Source organism: Cupressus sempervirens, chromosome 8 (assembly GCF_028749045.1).
Source record: "Cupressus sempervirens isolate cs-2001-9-10 chromosome 8, ASM2874904v1, whole genome shotgun sequence".
In the NCBI taxonomy this organism is placed as follows: Eukaryota; Viridiplantae; Streptophyta; class Pinopsida; order Cupressales; family Cupressaceae; genus Cupressus; species Cupressus sempervirens.
Genome location: NC_143125.1, coordinates 404,133,799 through 404,153,685, shown reverse-complemented (window position 1 = coordinate 404,153,685; position 19,887 = coordinate 404,133,799). Strand labels below are relative to the sequence as shown.

At 36.4% G+C, this 19,887-nt stretch overlaps 1 protein-coding gene across 2 annotated transcripts in view; it reads right to left on the bottom strand.

Annotated features, from left to right (window-relative positions):
* Positions 1-19,887, bottom strand: part of LOC149542995 (RING/FYVE/PHD zinc finger superfamily protein) — a 257,051-nt gene that overhangs the window by 52,530 nt on the left and 184,634 nt on the right. For both annotated transcript variants that reach the window (XM_089797914.1, XM_089797915.1), the window contains exon 6: positions 14,470-14,743. In XM_089797914.1, the coding sequence (XP_089654040.1) occupies positions 14,470-14,743 (274 nt within the window). The remainder of the gene's footprint in view (positions 1-14,469; positions 14,744-19,887) is intronic.

Sequence of the window (19,887 nt, the reverse complement as noted above, 5' to 3'; positions counted from 1 at the left end):
AATGAAATATTTTATTTTGGGCTGATTTCTCTGGTTGCTGGATGCAAAGTATAGCCACAGAAAAATAGATCTAAAGTTGTCTCTTTGTTGTGGAGTCAAGTTCACAAGGATTTATAAACTATATTATAATTAATCTTTCATTGATTGCAGAAGACTAATGTATATTGTGATTCTGGAGTGAAGAGTTTATGTCTACTGTGAATTTAGAGTTTGTAAATGTAGAACAAGTTCAATAGTATTTTGACTTTTGACAGAGAAGAACGTTCATTTTAGGGCCCGTTTGGTTGCTGGCATGGGAATTGGAAATTAGAAATGAAAATGGGAATGGGAATGGGAATGGGAATGGGGAATGGAAATGGACAATTTCAATCCCAGTTCCATTTGGTTCACCTGGAATTTGATTGGGACTATGTCTATCCCTTGTTTGGTTGTATAAAGTTTGAATTGGAATAAGCTTAAGTTTATATTGTTTAAAATTAGTCCATAAAGGTTCAGTCAAGCCAATCCAAGATCACTCTGCTCAATGGTTCATCAATCCAAAGAATCTAGATTTACAAATAGGGGTTTGCAAGCTCAATCTCAGAGATTCAAAATCAGAAAGATTAAGGCTTTAAAACATTAACTTGAGGTTTGTTCATTTGAGTATGAATGAAGGACTTGACTTTATCCTTGGATTTTCCCCATTCCAATTCTCTATTTAGCAGTATTGATCATGGCTTACCACCACATACTGAGAACACAACTCCGCTGCCTTATTCGATGGCCCTTACTCTCATGGTAGTCGCAAAGTATTTACAGCCCCACTTACAGAACCTGATCTGCATGATCTACGAAGAATATGGCTGCACTCTGCTCTGCGTCATCAACGAAATGTTCCTCAACTCAACCCAAGACGTCGCCGACATGTTTGCAATACCCAAAATCTTCTTCCTCACCTGCAGCGTCTATGGCACCTTGCTTTATTACTCTATGTGGAATCATCTGCCCCACAGAAAGACCGATTCAGAAGAGTTCACACTCCCAGATCTGCCTCATGTTTCGCTTCACCAATCTCAGCTTTCGACTAACATAAAAATGGCGCCAGGAATGGATCCCTAGAGCTTGTTTCAAGCTCGCCAGATATCATGCAATATGTGCAACTAGGGATTTATATGCAACTCCGTCCAACAGCTCAAGCACTGTTAAGAATATTAACCAAGATAAACCTACAGGTCTGACAGTACAGACTGTACTTCCTCTTAATAGTAATATATCTCTAGTGTTGGCATTTAATGATATAAATATCTCTCCTATAGGTGCCAAGTTAGGAAGAGCTATGTCCCTTGAGGGACATACCCTTTAGAAAGGATATATAAGTAGGTTGTAAATGCAGATTATAGGACACACAGTTACAGCAGTCTGCTCCTATAAGCATTTCATATCTTGCGATTTATATCTGAGATTCTCTATCACAATAAAAGGATAAATATTCAGTATTGTATCTGCATTATAATAAGCACTAATTTCATCAATATTCATCCCACTTAGAAGATCATTCTCAGCATATAATACTGGATTAAAAGTCTAATTAAGAGATAAGGATTTAGCAGAAACTTTACAAGCACAATTATTTGGAACATCTCAAAAAATCCACTGGCAGGCCTGTCTGGGCAGTTGGCCTCTTCTTCCTACAGAATTTATTTTTCCAATCAATTTCTCAATGACTATGATCACTTATTGCAAGGTAAGGATGAAACCACCGTTGCGATTTACTACTTGCGATGGCTCAATTCTCAGAAAATTTCTAGTGTGCTTTACATTTGCTTCAGCCCGCAGAACATGACCTTTGCATTGAATATGAAAGAGTTAGCACTTGGTTTGGAATCAAGTATTAAAAGGACTCCATGGTAAGCCATGATCAATACTGCCAAAATGGACTCGAAAAAATTATATAATTTTGGAAAGTGTTATTGAGAATAGGAATGGCTTATTCCAATAACAGTTACTTTTTGGAATGGACATATGCTCATTTTAGGGGCAAAATGAGAATACTTTTTACTATTCTCTATTCCGATTTGGTGCACCAAACAGAGAATACAAAACATATTCCTAATTTTCTAGTCCAATTCCAGCAACCAAACGGGCCCTTAGGGGCTTGCAATTCGAGCATATGACCATGTTTTGAAGACCTCACATGCATTCAACATTTTAGATGTGAGAGGTTCTATTGGAGTCACTGAAAGAGCTCGTTTTTGTTCTGCAATTGCTTGGGTAGTCTAGCACGCCCATGTGCACAACTATGGGTTAAAACACGAGAATTGTTGGGCTACTTTTTAGACATTCTCATCATGTGGAGATAAAAGTTTAGGAGGGGTCGTGAGCTATTTGTTATTCCACAAAAGTTGTTTGTTCTCATCAGGCCTTTAACAGTTAACTAAGTTAAGTCATTCGGTCTCTTATAATGAGAGGAAAAGCACGATTTTAAGCCTACAAACCATCACAAATTCTAACGTACGCTGCAGCGACAACAGGAATGCGTGTTGGTAGTCAAGAAGAATTTTGGTACTTTTATTCAATTAGTTCCAGAGGTGAATGGTCATCAGGTCAGAACGGCTGGAGTTTTGGACAGATATGAAGATGACAATGCCAGGAAAAAAATATTCCTCAAAGATTGAGAGCTATTGCCGTTATGAAATGTGAAATCTTGAGAATTTCTGCTAGTTTGATAAATTAGATAGCACTTTAATATTTGTCATAATATATTTGAGCCACTATATTTTGATTAGCACCCGAGGAGACTTAATGTGTTGGAATTATTTTTCTTCTGAGTAAGGTTTGGGATCACAATACTATGGTTGATGGCTTGTTACCTGTGGGCCTATCTCCTTAATTAGTGTTGCGACTTGTGCTAAGGCAATTCAAGCGGCTATTGGTGAATTCAGTAATATTTGGCATTTAATTACCGGTATTGTTGTGAATGTAGTAGTGAAAATGTCAAATTGTAGATACGTTACCAATGGGAGTCAGGGGAAGATTTTTGTCTCGAGGTGGGTAAACAAATTTCCTATCGGTCTAGGAGTTACAAAAGATATAAGCAGTCGCTTCTAGTATTTCAATCTAGACTTAACGATTTTATCATCCCTGAAATCTTCAGCTAGAATCTATATTCTCTGACTATATCAGTGTAGTGCTTAGCACTACTTCTTGCAGAGACTCGAGCAACTCCCTAGAGCGTCAGTTAGAGCTAGCAAATACACCCAAGTTGTACATGTCTCCTGTTGGGTGGATATTTTGCAACCAACAGTTTTGGGTAAAAATCCAATCGCAAAATAGGATGACCAGCCACAGCGTGTGAGGCAGAGTCTCTCCTACCTTAAAGGGAAGGCTCTCCCTTCTCACCATTCCTTGGATCAACTCAAGGTAAGCAAGAAGTTGAGAGATTTATAAACAGAGTGTTACTAATGTCCTTTCTTCCTAACTTTCAAGAAAGGATCCCCTTACTCATAGAGCGAATAATGGGCGAGGTGAATCTCCAACTACACTTCTATCAAGAGTTGGAAACAATGATACCGCTAAACTTTTACTAACTCAAAGGCTAGCGAAAATGTACCAGTTTGGCTCTAAGTCTGGTCGTACTTCGATATGGAAAAACTTTACAATTAGGGCACAAAGACTCCTAAAAGTAAGAATACTACTCTTTTGCAAATTAAGAAGAAAATATAAGCTACAAACAAAGCTTCTAGCTATACACTTTCACAATTGCTTCAGGTCAAAGCTCTGGCTTCAATTGTTTCTTAACTCTTTTCTATTTAATTCAGTAGAACAATTACCAATGACACAAGATGATGAATCAAAGACAACTTGGATGAATCATAGACAAAGCTTACAATTCACTCAAATTACAATCTCACTTAATCAAAGTTAAGTCTCAAATGCTCCTTTGTATTCACTTTCTCTCAAAATAGTGTTTACATAAACAAAGTTATGCTGGCACAATTTCTCCAGAGTTTTCTTGCACAAAGATAATGATGATTTTACAATGAGAGGGCACTCCTTTATATAGGCAAAGAAGTTGGAAAAAACGTGGAGAAAAAAGTGGGAGCAACTCAACCAACTTTGACCTAGTCTAACTACAGAAAATAAAGGGTTACATGCAACTGCACATACAACTTGCATTACATCCTTTACATACACATGTGACTCGCATTACATGTAATTACACATCTTCATGTAATACATCCTCTTCACTTACAAACATGAAAGAAAAAGAAGACGGAAGAGAGTTGAAACAATCCTAAAGGACCTTGTACTTTACAATGCAATCCCAGATGATCATAGGATCAAAAGTTCTTGTACTTTGTACTACTGCATTCACCTTGATAACCATGGTGTTACGTCTTTTGATAGCTTGATGTGATTAAACTTTTCTCGTTCAAGTTGTCGTGAATTCTCTTTTGTAGATCAGCACAAATTGGAGTCTCTGACGCTTTGAAAATCTTCTCGATGATGTCCGAATGTACACTCGGAACAACTTTCAATCAGTATCTTTAACCTTTTTTTTTTTGCTATAAAGTGTTTGATGCATGGGAATGCGTGCAAATGGAGATTGCTGATTTCCAAAATGTGACTTGGGCTTTCAAGATGTCATTGCATGGAAAATGAATTACATGTAAATGCAACATGTAACAAGGGATAAAGGATGAAATGGAAAGCATGGAAAGATACGGAAACATGGGATTACATGCATATGCGGATGACGAATGAGATGAAAAACATGTAATCGCATTTCATTGAGTGAAAGATGAAGTGTTGTGACATGGAAATGGAAAGTGGAGTGAAGTGAAACATGCTCAAGTTCTTGGGAAAGAACTTGCAATTTCTTCCAAATGGAGAAAAAACCGAAATGCAAACAAGCAAGACACAAAAAAAACACATGCCTTTGGCAAAAGACTCAAACATGTCAAGATGCAATGCACTTCAACATGTAATTTCGAATTTGGAGTTTGGGATAATTCCAAAAGTGTGAAAATGAGAGTTTTCATCATTTTTAAAGGCAAAATGCACTTTTCATGGCATATATATAGACAAATGGCAATCATCAAGCAATAATATGCATGGAAATAGCAAGATAAGCATGAATTGATGAGCAAGTTAGAAAGATTCCACTTGCATGAAGATTAAGTGCAAAAAATGAAGGAGAGAGAGCCAAAATAGCAAGTTTTATAGACTTAAGACCAATTCTTCCTTAAATCCGGATTTTCAAACAACCTTTTGACTTTTTTCGTACATGTATGTAATGGACATTCAATAGTCGAATTTGACATGAAAGTGCCAAATAAATAGTCTCCAAAGACAATATCATGCATTTAAAACTCAAAAACAATCCCTCTTGATCAAAGGTATGGGCTGGAAATGCATTTTTTTGAGTTTTTTGAACAAAAACATGACTTTTTTATTCAAAAATCTGGGCCGTTTTTGCAAAAACGTGGCCAAAAAAAATGCATGTTTTTTAATCATTTTTCACTTGTGAATGCAAAAATGACTTCCCCAAATGGATATACATGGATCCAAATGCAAAAAAGTGGATAAAAACTCCAATTTTTCAGTCATTTTAAGCAAAAACGTGATTCATTATGAAAGTTTCAAAAACATTTTTGAGGCAAATAAATCCATTTTAGAAGCAAGGAAACTCATTGCCATCCAAAAACATTTCAAATGGAACAAATCCCATGCAAATACATTGAGTAAAACTCAAGTTCTGAGCAAAAATGAAGGAATTTGGAGTTTTTTACAAAAATGTGCCCTAGATTTGGAGATCCAAAAACGTATTTTAGCTCATTAAACTCATTTTTTATGGAGGCAAAATGATCACCAATCCAAAACACCTTGAATGCAAGAGATTTCATTCAAATTCATGAAGAAAATCTTCAGTTATGGCCAAAATCGGATTCTTGGGGAGCAAGAACACATTTCCTTCTCAAAATTGGACTTTTTAATGGCCATTACAAATTTTCAAACATATCTTCATGCAAAATCGGACCTTTTGAGATCACTTACATGTTTTAAAATGTGTCTCACCTTTTTTATGCTTAAGCACAAAAACTCTACTTTTCATGTCATTGCATCAAAAAGGTCCACTTTCATAAACTTTTGATGTAATGGCATGAAAAGTATACTCAAAAGTGAGTATTATATGTAATAACATAAAAAGTTTCCACTTTTCATAGTTTTTACATGCAAACGCACATAAAAAGTCCACTTTTGAGGCCTCAAAGTGATGTATTTCACTTACAATTATAAAAATGTCATCAATATGGGTCAAAAATAATATTCATTTATCATATTATTCAATATAACACATAAATATTATTTTAAAGTGACATTTATAAAAGTATTTGATTTTAAAATCAAAAATAAAAAATGTAACTATATGGTTCTATAGTCACTTTAAGCGAAAAATTAAAAAATAACTCAACATAAAATTATAACATAAAGTACACTATAGTCACTTTAAGTTATAAATTAAAAAATAAAGTAACTTAAAAATATAACAAAAAGTGAATAAAATGTTATATTTTCAAAAAGTGAATGTCAAAATGAAAATATAACATCATTTTTTTAAAATTTGTGCTGTTGCACCTAAAATGTCCACTTTTGAGGCACTAAAATGGGCATAACTCTTGATTGACAACTCCGATTGACCTCTAGGTTGGACCGAATCGAAGGGGAAATCAAAAGGCATGACATGAGCAAAACCAAAAAACTAAAAACAAGCAAATGCAAACTCAAAAGCAAAGAACAGACTGTGAAGGCTTCAAGAATCAAACAAAAGCTCACCAGAGAACAAAACGAAAAGGACTTGACGAAGGCCTTCAGTAAAATGATTCATTATATCAATTGATACTGATTGGTTGATCAAAACTAACCAATTAAATAACAAACTAAACTCAAAGAAATGAAAAACTAAGCTTGAAAAAGTTTTGTACTGTTACCTACATTTTGTAGTGACAAAATGCAGGACAACATCTCCAAAGAACAAAACAAGTTTTGGTGAGATACAAGTGAAGAAAGGATACATTGAAGAGGGTTGGAGGTAATCTTTGATGATACCAATCTACAACTATGATGATTGTCATTCAAAGAGGTGAAGCCTTGATGGATCCAGATTGGTAAGATGCAAGGAAAGCACAGGAATTGGTGGAACTCCAAGTTGAGTTTTAATTAAATGGTCATGAACAAACTATGGTTCATAGACTTCTTTATTTTATCAACCCGACAATCACTGTGGCTGAGAAAGGAAGAATTTCTTGGTTTTAATCACCAGCACCAAAGGCTTGGCAAATATTAACGTCTCTACTGGTTGGTGTATATCGCTGCATTCAATTTGCTCCTTGGTTTTTCTAGAGCTCTAGAACGACTTATTGTGACTTCAGGCATTGAGATCTTATCCAATTCATTTTAGCACATATAAGGTTTCAGCATTTCCAAATTTGCAGAGGAAAGTCACTATATCATCTGGACATTACTGCAGGAGTATTCGAAATCAAAGTGCCACAAGTGTTGTTCAAACTTTGGTGGATTTCCTTTTGTTGGATGTGTGTTATGGCTGTAGGCATTAAATTGTGCATTTTTGTGTTGCATGCATTCATTTTTGGGAGTTCAGATATCTTGCTATTGTTCAGTTCCTTTTGGGCTGAATATTAATCCTAAAGTTCTTTTATTCCTGTATTGACTGGGGAAATATGAGATGTTTTGAACAATACCATTTTGAAGAAAAAATTAGGCACATGTGAGAAATGGAACTGTTGCAGTACAGACTTGTCTTGTAGCTCAATAAAGGGAAGTTTGGGATCTGAATAGTGCAAACGATACTAGTTGAAGTGTTGTTGGGGCGTCCTAAGAGGAATTTTGAAGATTTGTAGAGCGAGAGACTGCATATCAACTGGAAAAACAGATATCTACATTGCCCACAATTGATTTTATTTAAAATACAATTGCCAGTTCTGAAGTATATCAGCAATTAGAGTTCACAGGGGTTCAAACTATACATTGGATCCCCGTCTTCACTTGGTGCAGCTAGGTTGCAGAGTTTAGGGTGGCATAACTACTAACGTGGTATTTTAGAAGGTACGGTGATTGTAGTTCGTGTTGATGTCCTTCCCAATTTGATCATTTACTTGTACAGATTAGTTATATCGAGCTATGGGAAAGCTTGACAATCAGGAAAAAGTTAGGAAAAATCATGTTAAGATACAACAGCAGTTGGCCAAGAATTTTCCACTTGATGCAAGAACTGAAGCACTTAGCATGTATGAGGAGTACAAAAAACCTCCTCCACAAGTTCAAAAAGAATTACCCTTCATTGATTGGATGGATTTCCATCCAAAACTTCAAAACAAGACTGATATGGAAAAAACTAAGTATTTTGATTTGGCCCAGGATCTCTTGCAAAAGACAGGAGCAAAAATTTGTACAAGGAGTTTTCAACAGACCAAAATTAGCGTATAGGTGATTTGAAAAAGAAGGGCAGTCAACTACCACTGATTTGCACCCTACTCATGATCATGTAGAATATGTTCCATAGGGTACAAGTCTATTGATTGGTAGTATGGAGGTAGAGGTCTCTTGTGGGGATGCCGACTCTAGCACTCTTGATGAACATGATGATAACACATTGGTGAATACTATCCAATCGGCTAATGATGATGACTCAACATCTTTTGTGGGTGTTGATGCTGATATTGATTTAGACTTGCGGGTCTCTACATTTGGTATGGATTCTCCTTGTGATACATTAATTTTTGAATACAATGTTGCCCCTAATTCTTTTTCACAATTGAGTATAAATGATGGCATTGATGATATGGATATGTATGCTGAAACAATTTCTCCCACCTCATACGCATTTGACTTATCTGATACACCTACTAGTTCACCTTATATGGAGAGTCAAATGAAAGTAACCGAACAAAAGATTATAAAGCTCTGTCACATTTTGATAACATTTATGAGATGGTTGAAAAATACTTTTGGAGGGAACAATTAATAAGAAGACAAAAAATACAACAAGAGGAGTTCTCACATTTGTAGCTAATTAAGGAAGGAATGAGAACAATGAAATCAAATTACCTACACCTTTCAAATCGGGATCATCTCTTGACCTTTCACAGATTTACTCAAAAGCACTGAGGGAGAAGGAAGCAGAAGTAGATGTATGTACCTATGAGCTCATGAATGCAAAGGACACCCTTGAGGCTACTTTAGTGGCATTTCATGAAGCAGACAATCAGATTGCTGAGTTAAATCAGAAATTACATTTGGCATGCTCTAATTCAGCCTAACATTCAGATATAATCATTGAGGAGGTGGTCAGTGATGATAGTGCAAGGACTGATCAGGTTAAGCTGGATTCATCCACTTCTAGTCAGCAGATTGTACTTTATGATGAGCCATTTACAGAGGTTGAGGTTATGCATTGTCACTATACAATTATGAGTGCTAATCACTATTTGTTTGATGCACATGTGGAGAATTTGATGAGTTGTAGGTGTAGGTTGACTAAGAGATTGTATCATTCAATGTGGGATGAAGGTATGCCATCTTTGGAAGATGTTATTAGAGGCTGCAAGTGTTAGAATCAGGTGGTGATAAGAGATAACTGACAGGGGCACCAACCAATTTTTCACTATAGTGATATGTATCTGAGTGAGTTGCTTACTTCTATGTCACAAGGGTGTCATGCGGATACAGATTTATAGGGTGACTATGGAGTCGATTTCCACCAGTTGGATTACTTGCAGAGTCAACACATCCATAGGGGTCTTACAGAGGTTGGTTGTAGTTAAAAGGTTGTTGATTCCTTCACTGGTTTGTATCCCCTTATGGACGATGGATGTGAGAGTTGTTTTCTTTCAGACCTATGTATTGACAGAGTTAGTAGTATAGCTTGGTTGGGTTTCACTTATGGGCTTCACCAATCCTGTCATGGTCAAGATGAGAATTTGGATAGTTGGTGTGATGTATGCCCCTACACAATTGAGGAGGCGAGACAGGATGGCTTTCTGAGTCACTCTATTTTGAGATGTTTACTCTTGCGACACCTACTATTGGATTACTACACGATTTCCAGCAAGGTGATATGGCTTATGAGGTAATTTGGTAGATCTCATCCTCTTCAGGGACACAAGTATTATAGGAATTAGTGAGTGATATTAGGGACATCACAGGTTTTTATTTGGGATCCACTGATCATAGTAGCGGACTGATTGCAACATTATTGTTGGTCCCGCAGTTTGGCATATCTTGATTATATAGTTACTAGTAAGAGCTACGGAGCGCCTTGTAGATGGACATGGTTCCCTAGTATTGGATTATGGACTCATGATGGCTTGAGGACAAGCAATCTCAAAAAGGGAGGACTTGTAATGTCCTCTTTGTGGGACATTAAGAATTCTTAAGTCAAATTCATAAAATATTAATTTTGGCTTAAGGGAGCTTATTGAAAAGTTAGAATGGATCAAATTAATATTATTAACTGAGATAAAGGTGACAAAGGAAAAAGACGAAAGGACACCAAAAGGGAACTGAAGGGTCACTGTCTGAGATAAAAGAGAAAAGCTTCATTCATTTGGGGATGCTTGGATAATTGCTTGTTTGGAGAATTTGAGTTTCTCTTGGAGGAACATTGGGAGAGATAAAATCTTCCATTTCAGACCTGAGGACAACTTTTTAGGTCATCTTTGGTGGATTGGATGTAGCCCCGGTTCATCACTACAAGGATTCAAGTCACAGTTCACGCTGAGTTTACAAGTTCTTTTTGAATGTTTCCAATCTGACTGTTATTACCATTTGTAAGATTGGACTTTATGCATATTATTGTATTGCCGAATATATGATACAATAAAAGTTTTCTGAGGTTTCTAAATGAGCAAATTGTTGTTTATATGCTGGTCACATCTAGAAATTTATTGCAAAACAATCTGCTTGTATTCTGAAAATTATTGGAATAGAGAAATTGGTAAAAATATCCATTAGGGATATTACATCAAACCAAGATTTTATGGCCCTTATTGAAGTGTCAAGAGAGTTGGAGAGGTAGCCTATGAGTTGGAGTTACTAGCCAGCAGCAAAGTACACAATGTTTCTCATGTCTCCTGGATGAAGAAAGCATTGGGACATAATGTCACTCCATTCATAGAATTATCAACTTCGGATGAAGGGAAGTTGATCTTAATCCTACAAGCCATTACGATGACAAGGGAGCATACTCACAAGAAATGTGTGATTAAAGAGTACTCGGTGAGATGAAAGGACCTACCCGTGGAAGATGCCACTTGGGAAAATGAGCAAATCTTGATGCATCCTGATCTCCACTTGCTTGAGGGCAAGCGAATTGGGAAAGGAAGGACTGTAATGTCACCACTAACTAAATGTTGCAAGATTTAATTAAATGCTAGACACCCTCTTTAGCATTTAATTACGAATCTAAAATTTCTCTTACAAGTTAATAAATTTCATATTGAAAATGAGAAGGGGAATATTAAAGCTGAAGGTAAGAGGGAATAAAAACAAATTAGAGGAGTCCAAGAGGCTGGGCAATTACACTTAGGGAAGAATGTTATCAGGAGGTTGGAGGAATCATTGGAGCAGTCTGGAGGAATACCAAACTTCTGAGTTTTTTGCAAACAGGTTGTTGCTTCTTGAGGACTGAATTCTTCAGATGAGCATCATCTTTGGGGCTAAGAGATGTCTCCAGGATGATTATTGAGTACCTTTCTTGAGTGATGTTGAAGTACGCAAAAACAGAGGCAGAATTCAGTAAACACGGCATAGTATCTTGTTTGAAGGCGAACCAGTCATCTAACTGCATGCATATGAAAGTTAATTCTTACCAGTAATCACTTGCAAACCACACTTTAATATCTATCATGAGCTACTGTGACTAGACAGTGAATATAGAGTTTATCATATGTAATCCGAAGGAAACACGACATATGGACAATGTTGTGAGTTGGTCGAGGGCATGGTTATGAAAGCAGGCGGAGTTAGCTGGTTGTTGTCATTCGGAACTTAGTTGACCATGTGACGAGAAGCCTGGAACAAAAAAGTAGCATCAAAGTCTTTTGAATAGGCATAGGAAGTCAGGAACATCAGTCATATGCCTGAAGCTGCGGATCGAACTGGCAGCAAGCATACCATGAGTGTCACTTGTGGGTAAAGGAATGAAGGAGCATCACAAAATAAGGCAAATACTGGGTGATTAAGAGCACCAAAGATTCTAGCAGGCAACAGGGGTGAACATCTGAAGGAATCCAGTTGTCAAACAAGGATAGTGGGTGGTTCTGAGCCTAATTCCCTAACATCAAAACTTACAGAATTGTTTGGGTCAGCAAAGACCATTGCGCTCAACATTATGAATGGCTTGACTGAAAATGTGCACTATCTGACGGGAAGTATTACAAATAGACAAAGGCCCTGAATACCTTCAAACTAGCTACCAGTATCTAGACGGCATGCTGATAAGGAGAAATCAGCATCAGGTGCAATTACACTAGCAACTGTTTTTTTTTTTAAATATCTGTTGTTCCCTTGGATTTGAATATGACTGTTCTGATTTAAATTAGTTTCCAATTTAAGTTATTGAGTTGTAATTTTCTGTTATCTTTCAATAATTGTGAGATTCAGCTTGGTGTTGTCAAAATTTACTATCTATTGAATAAATACAAAAAACTCTCATTTGGACTGTTGTTTAATGCTTGATACAAATTGAACCTAATTCTTAACCTGAGACGGAAGTTCAGACCCAAGAGGTTTTAATAAGAAAGAGGGATAGTGTATTACAAACTATAATCACCAAGGGTTTTCAGTATAATCTGAGATCATGCCAAGGAGAAAGAGCTTGAGCAAACATGAGTAACAGGGTTTATGACTATGTTTTTCACATTGCAAAGCATTTGTAGTCTATTGACACCTTTGAGTAAACTGTTTGAGATTCAAGCAAGGCTACATTCATTGCAACAAAAATGTTTGTTGGAGAGAGGGTTAGTCTGATACTTTTTTATTATATCTTTACAAAGAGAACTACAATGATCAAGGTAATAGCAAAATTGAATTTAGATTCGAATTGAAACCTTCCTACTTTCAATTTTTTGAAGGTATTTGTTTATAGTTGTCAAAGCCTTTACTGGATGATTTTTTACTTGGTGGCTGGTTAATGAAATTTTACAGTGTAGATTTCGAGGTGTCAGACAAAGTCAAGGAGGCCAACCAAAACTGCTATAAAAGAAATAGACACAAATTTGATCCCGTTTAGGAGTTCCATAATTGGAAGTGGAGCAATCAACTCCAACAACCCATTCACGTGGTCACATACATCCCCAACCCTACGTTTTTCTTCTCAAATAAATTCATATATAAATGAGCAAGATATGGTCTCGCAACATTCAATAAGAGACGGTACTTGAAGCTAAAATGAGGACCTTGATCGTTCAAAAGACAAACCAGGGGGAGACGATTTTCTTCACCACTAGCTATTTAAGAGATCCATCTAAACACCAAGTAACAAAAACTGGAGTCCTCACTTAAATCTAAAAATTATTGATTACAAACTTTTGAATATTTTATTTGTAGATTTTTTATGGAAGGATTAGAGTGGAAATACCTCAAATCTTCAAAAGCTAGCCCTTAATGTTTTGTCTTAAACTTGTAGTGTATCTAGATGTGAGTGCAACTAGAATTTGTTTGAGGTCATTCACACAAAAGAGCAATAAGTTGTCTCAGCAGCATCTCAATAAACTAATTTTGCACAATGCAACATCCTCCTTTGCATAAGAAAAATGCTCCTAGCTACTTAACAGCCTGTATGCTTTGATGTGATTGTTCCATAAAGACAGTAGACTTAAATAAGATAAGAATACCTCCAAGTTATAGAAGACAAGATTGTTGATTTAGAGAGGCAATCTATGGAGGATGTAGCTATGAAGATGTTATATTTTCGTAATGCATATCATAGTTGTTGGCTGTTGCATTCACGTGATAATGCAAAATTGTACTCTTTATGTTCAAACTTCAAATCTACAGAAAGCACTTCCCCAACATTTTATAGAATCATTTAATACATCTTGTAACTATCATATGAATAAAATTTATGTTTTTACAGGAATACAAAAAAAACCAAGTTGTCAAGCTTTTCCAAGTCCAAGCCAAATTTGGGTATGCAGAGATTTTGCATTAAGTCCAAGCCTTTGAACTATGAATTCAACACGTCTGTTTGCTGTTTTTGTACTGTCATTCCTTGTCCAATAAAATAAAATTTAAATAAATCAACACCAATACTTGCAAAGAGATCACAACTAATGATAATTTCATCTAAAAATTATACAAATGGATTATTTAACTGTCATTAATGAGACTTGAAAAATAAACCTATCTCAGAAAAAACTATAAATCCGCAAATGAACAAACAAGCTATACTACAATCATGGTACTTACTTTTGTCAACATCCTTTTTGCTAAAATGTGGTAATGGCGTTGCCATATCCTCTGGCCAACCATTGTTGCTACCAATACACTGTAAAAGATCCCAACAACAGTAAAAAGTCCCAACGTCACAACCCCTACTATGAGTAATATTGGTGCCCCAGCTTCACCAGCCCCTCCTAAACATGTACCACATTCCCCTACAGTGCCAGCACAACTTTCAAAGCATGCAGCACAGTCTGTCCACATGCAGATAGTCCCTGGTAAATGACAATCTGCGCAAATGCTGCACATATCCAAACATACTGAAATGGTCAATACTCCAAGCAGGAGGCCCCATAAAAATGAAAAAATGAGAGTCTTTATGACCTATTTGTTTGAAAGCACACCACACTATTTAAAAAATTAAATGATGTCTTCCTTTTATACTTGCTGTGCAAGATTTCAAGAAATTATCTCAAAGACACATTCCATGGCATGCAGGATAAATACCTCTTATGCACATGATGGTTACTGGAATCCATAATCCATCTTAATGAACTTACAATTTTCAAGTTTCAAACACATGTTTGCCACTGTTTCGTAATTGATTTAAAGAATCAAACAGAAAATGATGTTGATAGTAGATACGCAAGATCACTAAACACCAATTCATATTGTCCTGATAGACTCATGGGTTAAGCGAGGGACTACGAATCTACCAGACTTCCAGCTGAATGAGATTTTTTAGCATTTTTAAACAAACATGCAGTTTAAATCAACCAAACTGCCAATCTATGCAACTCCATGTAAAATGTACATTTTCTGAATAATAGTAAATATATTTGATACAAAAGAAAAATTTACATTAACTGTTCAGCACAATGGTATTCAGTAGTGAGAATCAGATATTAAGTACAGAAAAAGGTAAACAACACGGTAGCTTCTATACATGAGTAAGGCTGCTAAGATGGTTATAGTAAAATAAAATAATTACCTGGTTCACATTTTCTAGTGTTTATAGCAGTAAAAAGACAAGGAGCAAGAAGAGAGCAAGCAGCAGCTTTGGAAGTTTTTATTTAGTGGTCAATTTGAGATGAAGGATACCCATACTGCAGAAAGAACCTATATAATGTTCCTTACTGTAACTTCTGCATCCATTGAAAGGTGGGAGACTTTACCTGTAAACTATGGATCTAATGTGGAGAACGCTTTTGCAGGTTTGTTGAGCTCACAACATATATTTGCATTTATATCATGTCAAAACCATATTCCTGGATAAGTAAGTGTTCCTACATTTGTCTTGGTCATTGTAAAGGGCACCTTCTGATGCAGAGCTCAGTGGTCAACCAATGATTTGATGTAGAAACAACTAACTACCCCTTGTCTTTGAAACAATGCCCTATATCTTCCTCAAGTGTAACTCAAACAATGACCCAACCCACTCAATCTTTTATCAGAGGATAATCATACAAAAGGTTTAACCCACTGAGCTCCCCACCTTTGAATCCACAAGACTAACTCCACTTCTAGATTTCTTCCAGCATGCAAGTTGTCCAAGTTGTCAAACCACCTACAAACCCCAAATGACTCCAAATGACTCCAAATATGCAAAAGACTTAACAAAGGGTTAAATAAGGATTTTACAAGTTATATAGTGTGTACTCAACTAGATTTGACCATCCAATTGGCTAGACACGACTCCCAATGCCCAATTCTTCCAATGCACCTTGCGAGACCTAATTGACAAACTTGTAGCCCTGCAGCAGCATAAAAAACCTAAATAACTTAAATTTTTCCCAAAACATTTGATGAAGTGAAAGCATTTATAGGTACCCTTTTTCAAGTATTATAACATAGCAAAAACTTAAATACTGTTACTTTGGACCAGTACTGACTGTTCTTGCAAAGTGACCTGCAAATAGCATAAAAAACCAACAATTTACAAAGCACCACCCCTCTCCACTCAACCTTATTACTCCAAAACTTCAGAAGAGTTTTAAAAATGACTAAAGATGGGCAAATCCAAAAGCAATTTATTCCAGACCTCCTGTAACCCCGAAATCCCAACTTACCTTCATTCAAACCCTCAAATCCAGGGTATCACCAATATAGCTCTTCCCCAAAATTCTAGATCAAATTGGTTGATCATACACCTTTACATTGATCATATAAGATGATCCAAATCACAAAATACCCCTTTCATGAGGCTAGAACTCCCACTGCTGTATCTATCCACCATTTCCAATGAAGTTTCTTCACAACTCCTCACTGTTCCATAACAGTCAACCAATGTCAGCACTGTTGCTGCATTAAAAGATGTTAGAATGACAATATACATGTTAGAATAATGCCTCCCATGAAGTCTGAGCCCTTAGATTTCATGGGAAGGCCATATCTTGGAGGAAAAACCCGGACTGTTGCAGAGAAACTCTAAGAATGCAGCCTGTGAGTTAACACCAGGCATCTAAACCCTCGGTACAGAGCAAACTAAATAGTTTCAAGACAAATATATGAATGATAATATATTTCTAGTACATTTCTATCATTCCAAAATGAACAAACTAATCAATTTGCAGAGATTCAATATTTATAAAGCAAGGAAATGTATTCTCTGTTGTTATCTCTGTTCAGTCCGTACACCCAGACTTCTCTCTCCGTACAATAGATTGCTTCCTCTAAAATATAACTTCCTATAACTATTTCAACCAACTGCCATCGTTGAGTTGAATAACTAACTCTTAAAACATGACAAACTAATAATTCCCTCCAAACTCCTAAAATAGCCATTACTATTTAAAAATTTAAATTTTAAAACCATAGAATGGCTTTATTTGGATATTTAACCCTTTTTTTAATGTTTCCTAATATCTTAGACCTATCCCCTGCCTATTCTAAACTTCATGAAAACAAAATTTAGGTTTGGACAACATTAGTCCAATACAAACAAACCCTTGGTCCTTTAAGGACATTACAAGTATGACTTTCAGTCCTTTGAGGACATCACAAAATAAACACATTTGATTACATTGTTTGGTCATGAAAATCATTATAACTTTAAATTCTTGTCCATTTGAATTGTCTGGATATCTCCTTATCCTACTCACTCCTCTGACCTTCATGGTGTGTTTGTGTATCTTCATAGAATGACCTTGGTGCCCCTGCACCACCTTCAATCAACAAGATGTGTTGCTGCTGACATTGACTGCAGAACAAATTCATTGCTTGCTACCAAGTAAAAATGCAATCTAGGACAGGAATACTGAGCTCGTTGTACTTTACCTCCTTGGCCTTGGTAATTATAGTTGCCTCCAGACTTCTCATCGCAATTACCAATAACAATGGCAACAGCATTGATGGCTCAGAATGAGTTTACTGATGAGTCCTTAAGAGGGTTAGGGAGTGTGAAGCCTCTTGATAGGGATGAAAGTGTGACACCTATCTAAGAAGGGGCTTTCTATAATTAGTATACATGTTTGCTAAGTGGGAGTTTCCAACATGAGATGGCCAGGGAGGATGAAGGCACCATTTTGAGAAGGGATTCAAATGGAATGTATTGACTTGGCATAGGTGCAGGGGTGAATAATTCTAGAGATCTAGTACAAAGTTTAAAAGAGGTGTTTATCCTCGTAGGATGGGATCTAAGGAACAAGGAATGGATTCGGAATTTCAAAATGATAATGTTGACTGAGGAGAAAAAATGCTTGTGTAGAAAGTGATGTTTGATTTTGAGAAATCGCAACAAATAGCATTCAGAAGGCTAAGGCTCAATAATTTTAACCAGTGAAATGTCCTCATCATCGATTTTGATAAGGATTTGACCTTGAGCAGCAGCAACTTCTTGTTGCCTGCACTAGAGATCTACAGGGAGTAGGGATTCTTCTCCATTATTCAGTATTTCAGCTCTCTCATAAACTTATCAAAAGACTTTGAGAAGCTTGAAAACATAGCTGCCTTTTGAATTCTGGGGGGATGGGATATGGATAGCTATGCATTGTTCAACAATTTCCTGTTTTTTATAAAAAACTTAGTAATCCCATGTCCTATTGCTACAGTGATCCTTCTTCTGCTTTAATAGCCCTATCAAGCAGAGAATGGCTTCCTCTAAGTCTTTTTCCAATCTTGTCAGTAGAAGGGATTTGTTGGTGGTTCTAGCATGCTGTGTCAGTGATATTACAGGCAGATCCTTCTTGATATCTTAAGTTTTCACCTGCTTTGAGATCCTTGGATATGTTTTTCCTCTCTGATAATAGTTGGAAGAAACAGTTGGCGAAGGGTTGAGATTCCTAGCAAAGAGGTCACCTTAAACATCTGCAGACTATTGGACTTGTTTCCCAATACACCAGCTTCTATCCCATATAAACCAGGATTTCTCAGCACTACAGTATACATATTGTTCCTCAACTATATCAAAACCAATAAACAGTATGATCTAATGAGGCTGCCCGAGGATGTAAAGAAAAGCTGAAAAAAAGGATTTAATGTTCTGAAGTTTCTGAATAGATTGATTTATCTTGGCCTAATTCATGAGAAATATTTCATCAACATCATGAAGAAAATATGGTTGACCAAATTGGACTTGAAAGAAGAATGAATGCAAAGAGTTTAAGAGAAATTTGTATTGCACACACTTTTCAATGTGGTTATGCTTGCATTTATTATTGTACAGGGAATTTACATTGCTTTTTGTAATTTACATCATGTAAGCTTGCTTCTAAACATTAGTAATGCAGTATTATTACATCACTAAGTCGGAAACAAATGCATTGAAGCATGGTCCAGCCTTATATTAGACCTAATTCACCTCCCCATGAATGGCCAAACTGGAGACAATTCCAATTTTGTCCTGAAACTTTACAAAGACAACAGAGCTAATAATTTTAGGCAATGCCCTTGAGGTGTAGACCAGTTGATTGAGTCATTGGAAGACATGAACGATTGATACAGGTCAAAACTTGAAACCCTAACTCACCTTGTCATGCACCTCATGGTGTAGGCAATGGGATATCACGTTGGCTCAGAGGCCTAGACAAATCACCCCCATTGGATAGTGAACAGTGGGTGCTCAGCCCAGATACCTCTTAGATATGTTTTTTTTAAAATAATTTTAGTCATTAGTTCCTAATGACAGGTTTGATATTAGATAATTTCCCTAGTTTGATTTTTGTGACAGGTAAAGCTTCAAGACCTTTTCTATAGAAAAGTTGTGTTTAACTTGTCCATGATCAAACAGAATCAACCTCAAGGTAATCTCTATGCAACCTAAATTTGAATTTTCACGAATTAGTGCTGTCATTTGCCACGAAAAAGGGCCTTAATAGCCAGGAATTCAAATACCCTATATATATTACAAAACTTGTGCTGAAGATGTGTATATCGAAGGCAATTCCAGTTGAGATTTATTCTGCTTAGAACATGAGCAAGGGTCCAATTTTCATGGAGTGTCCCCAC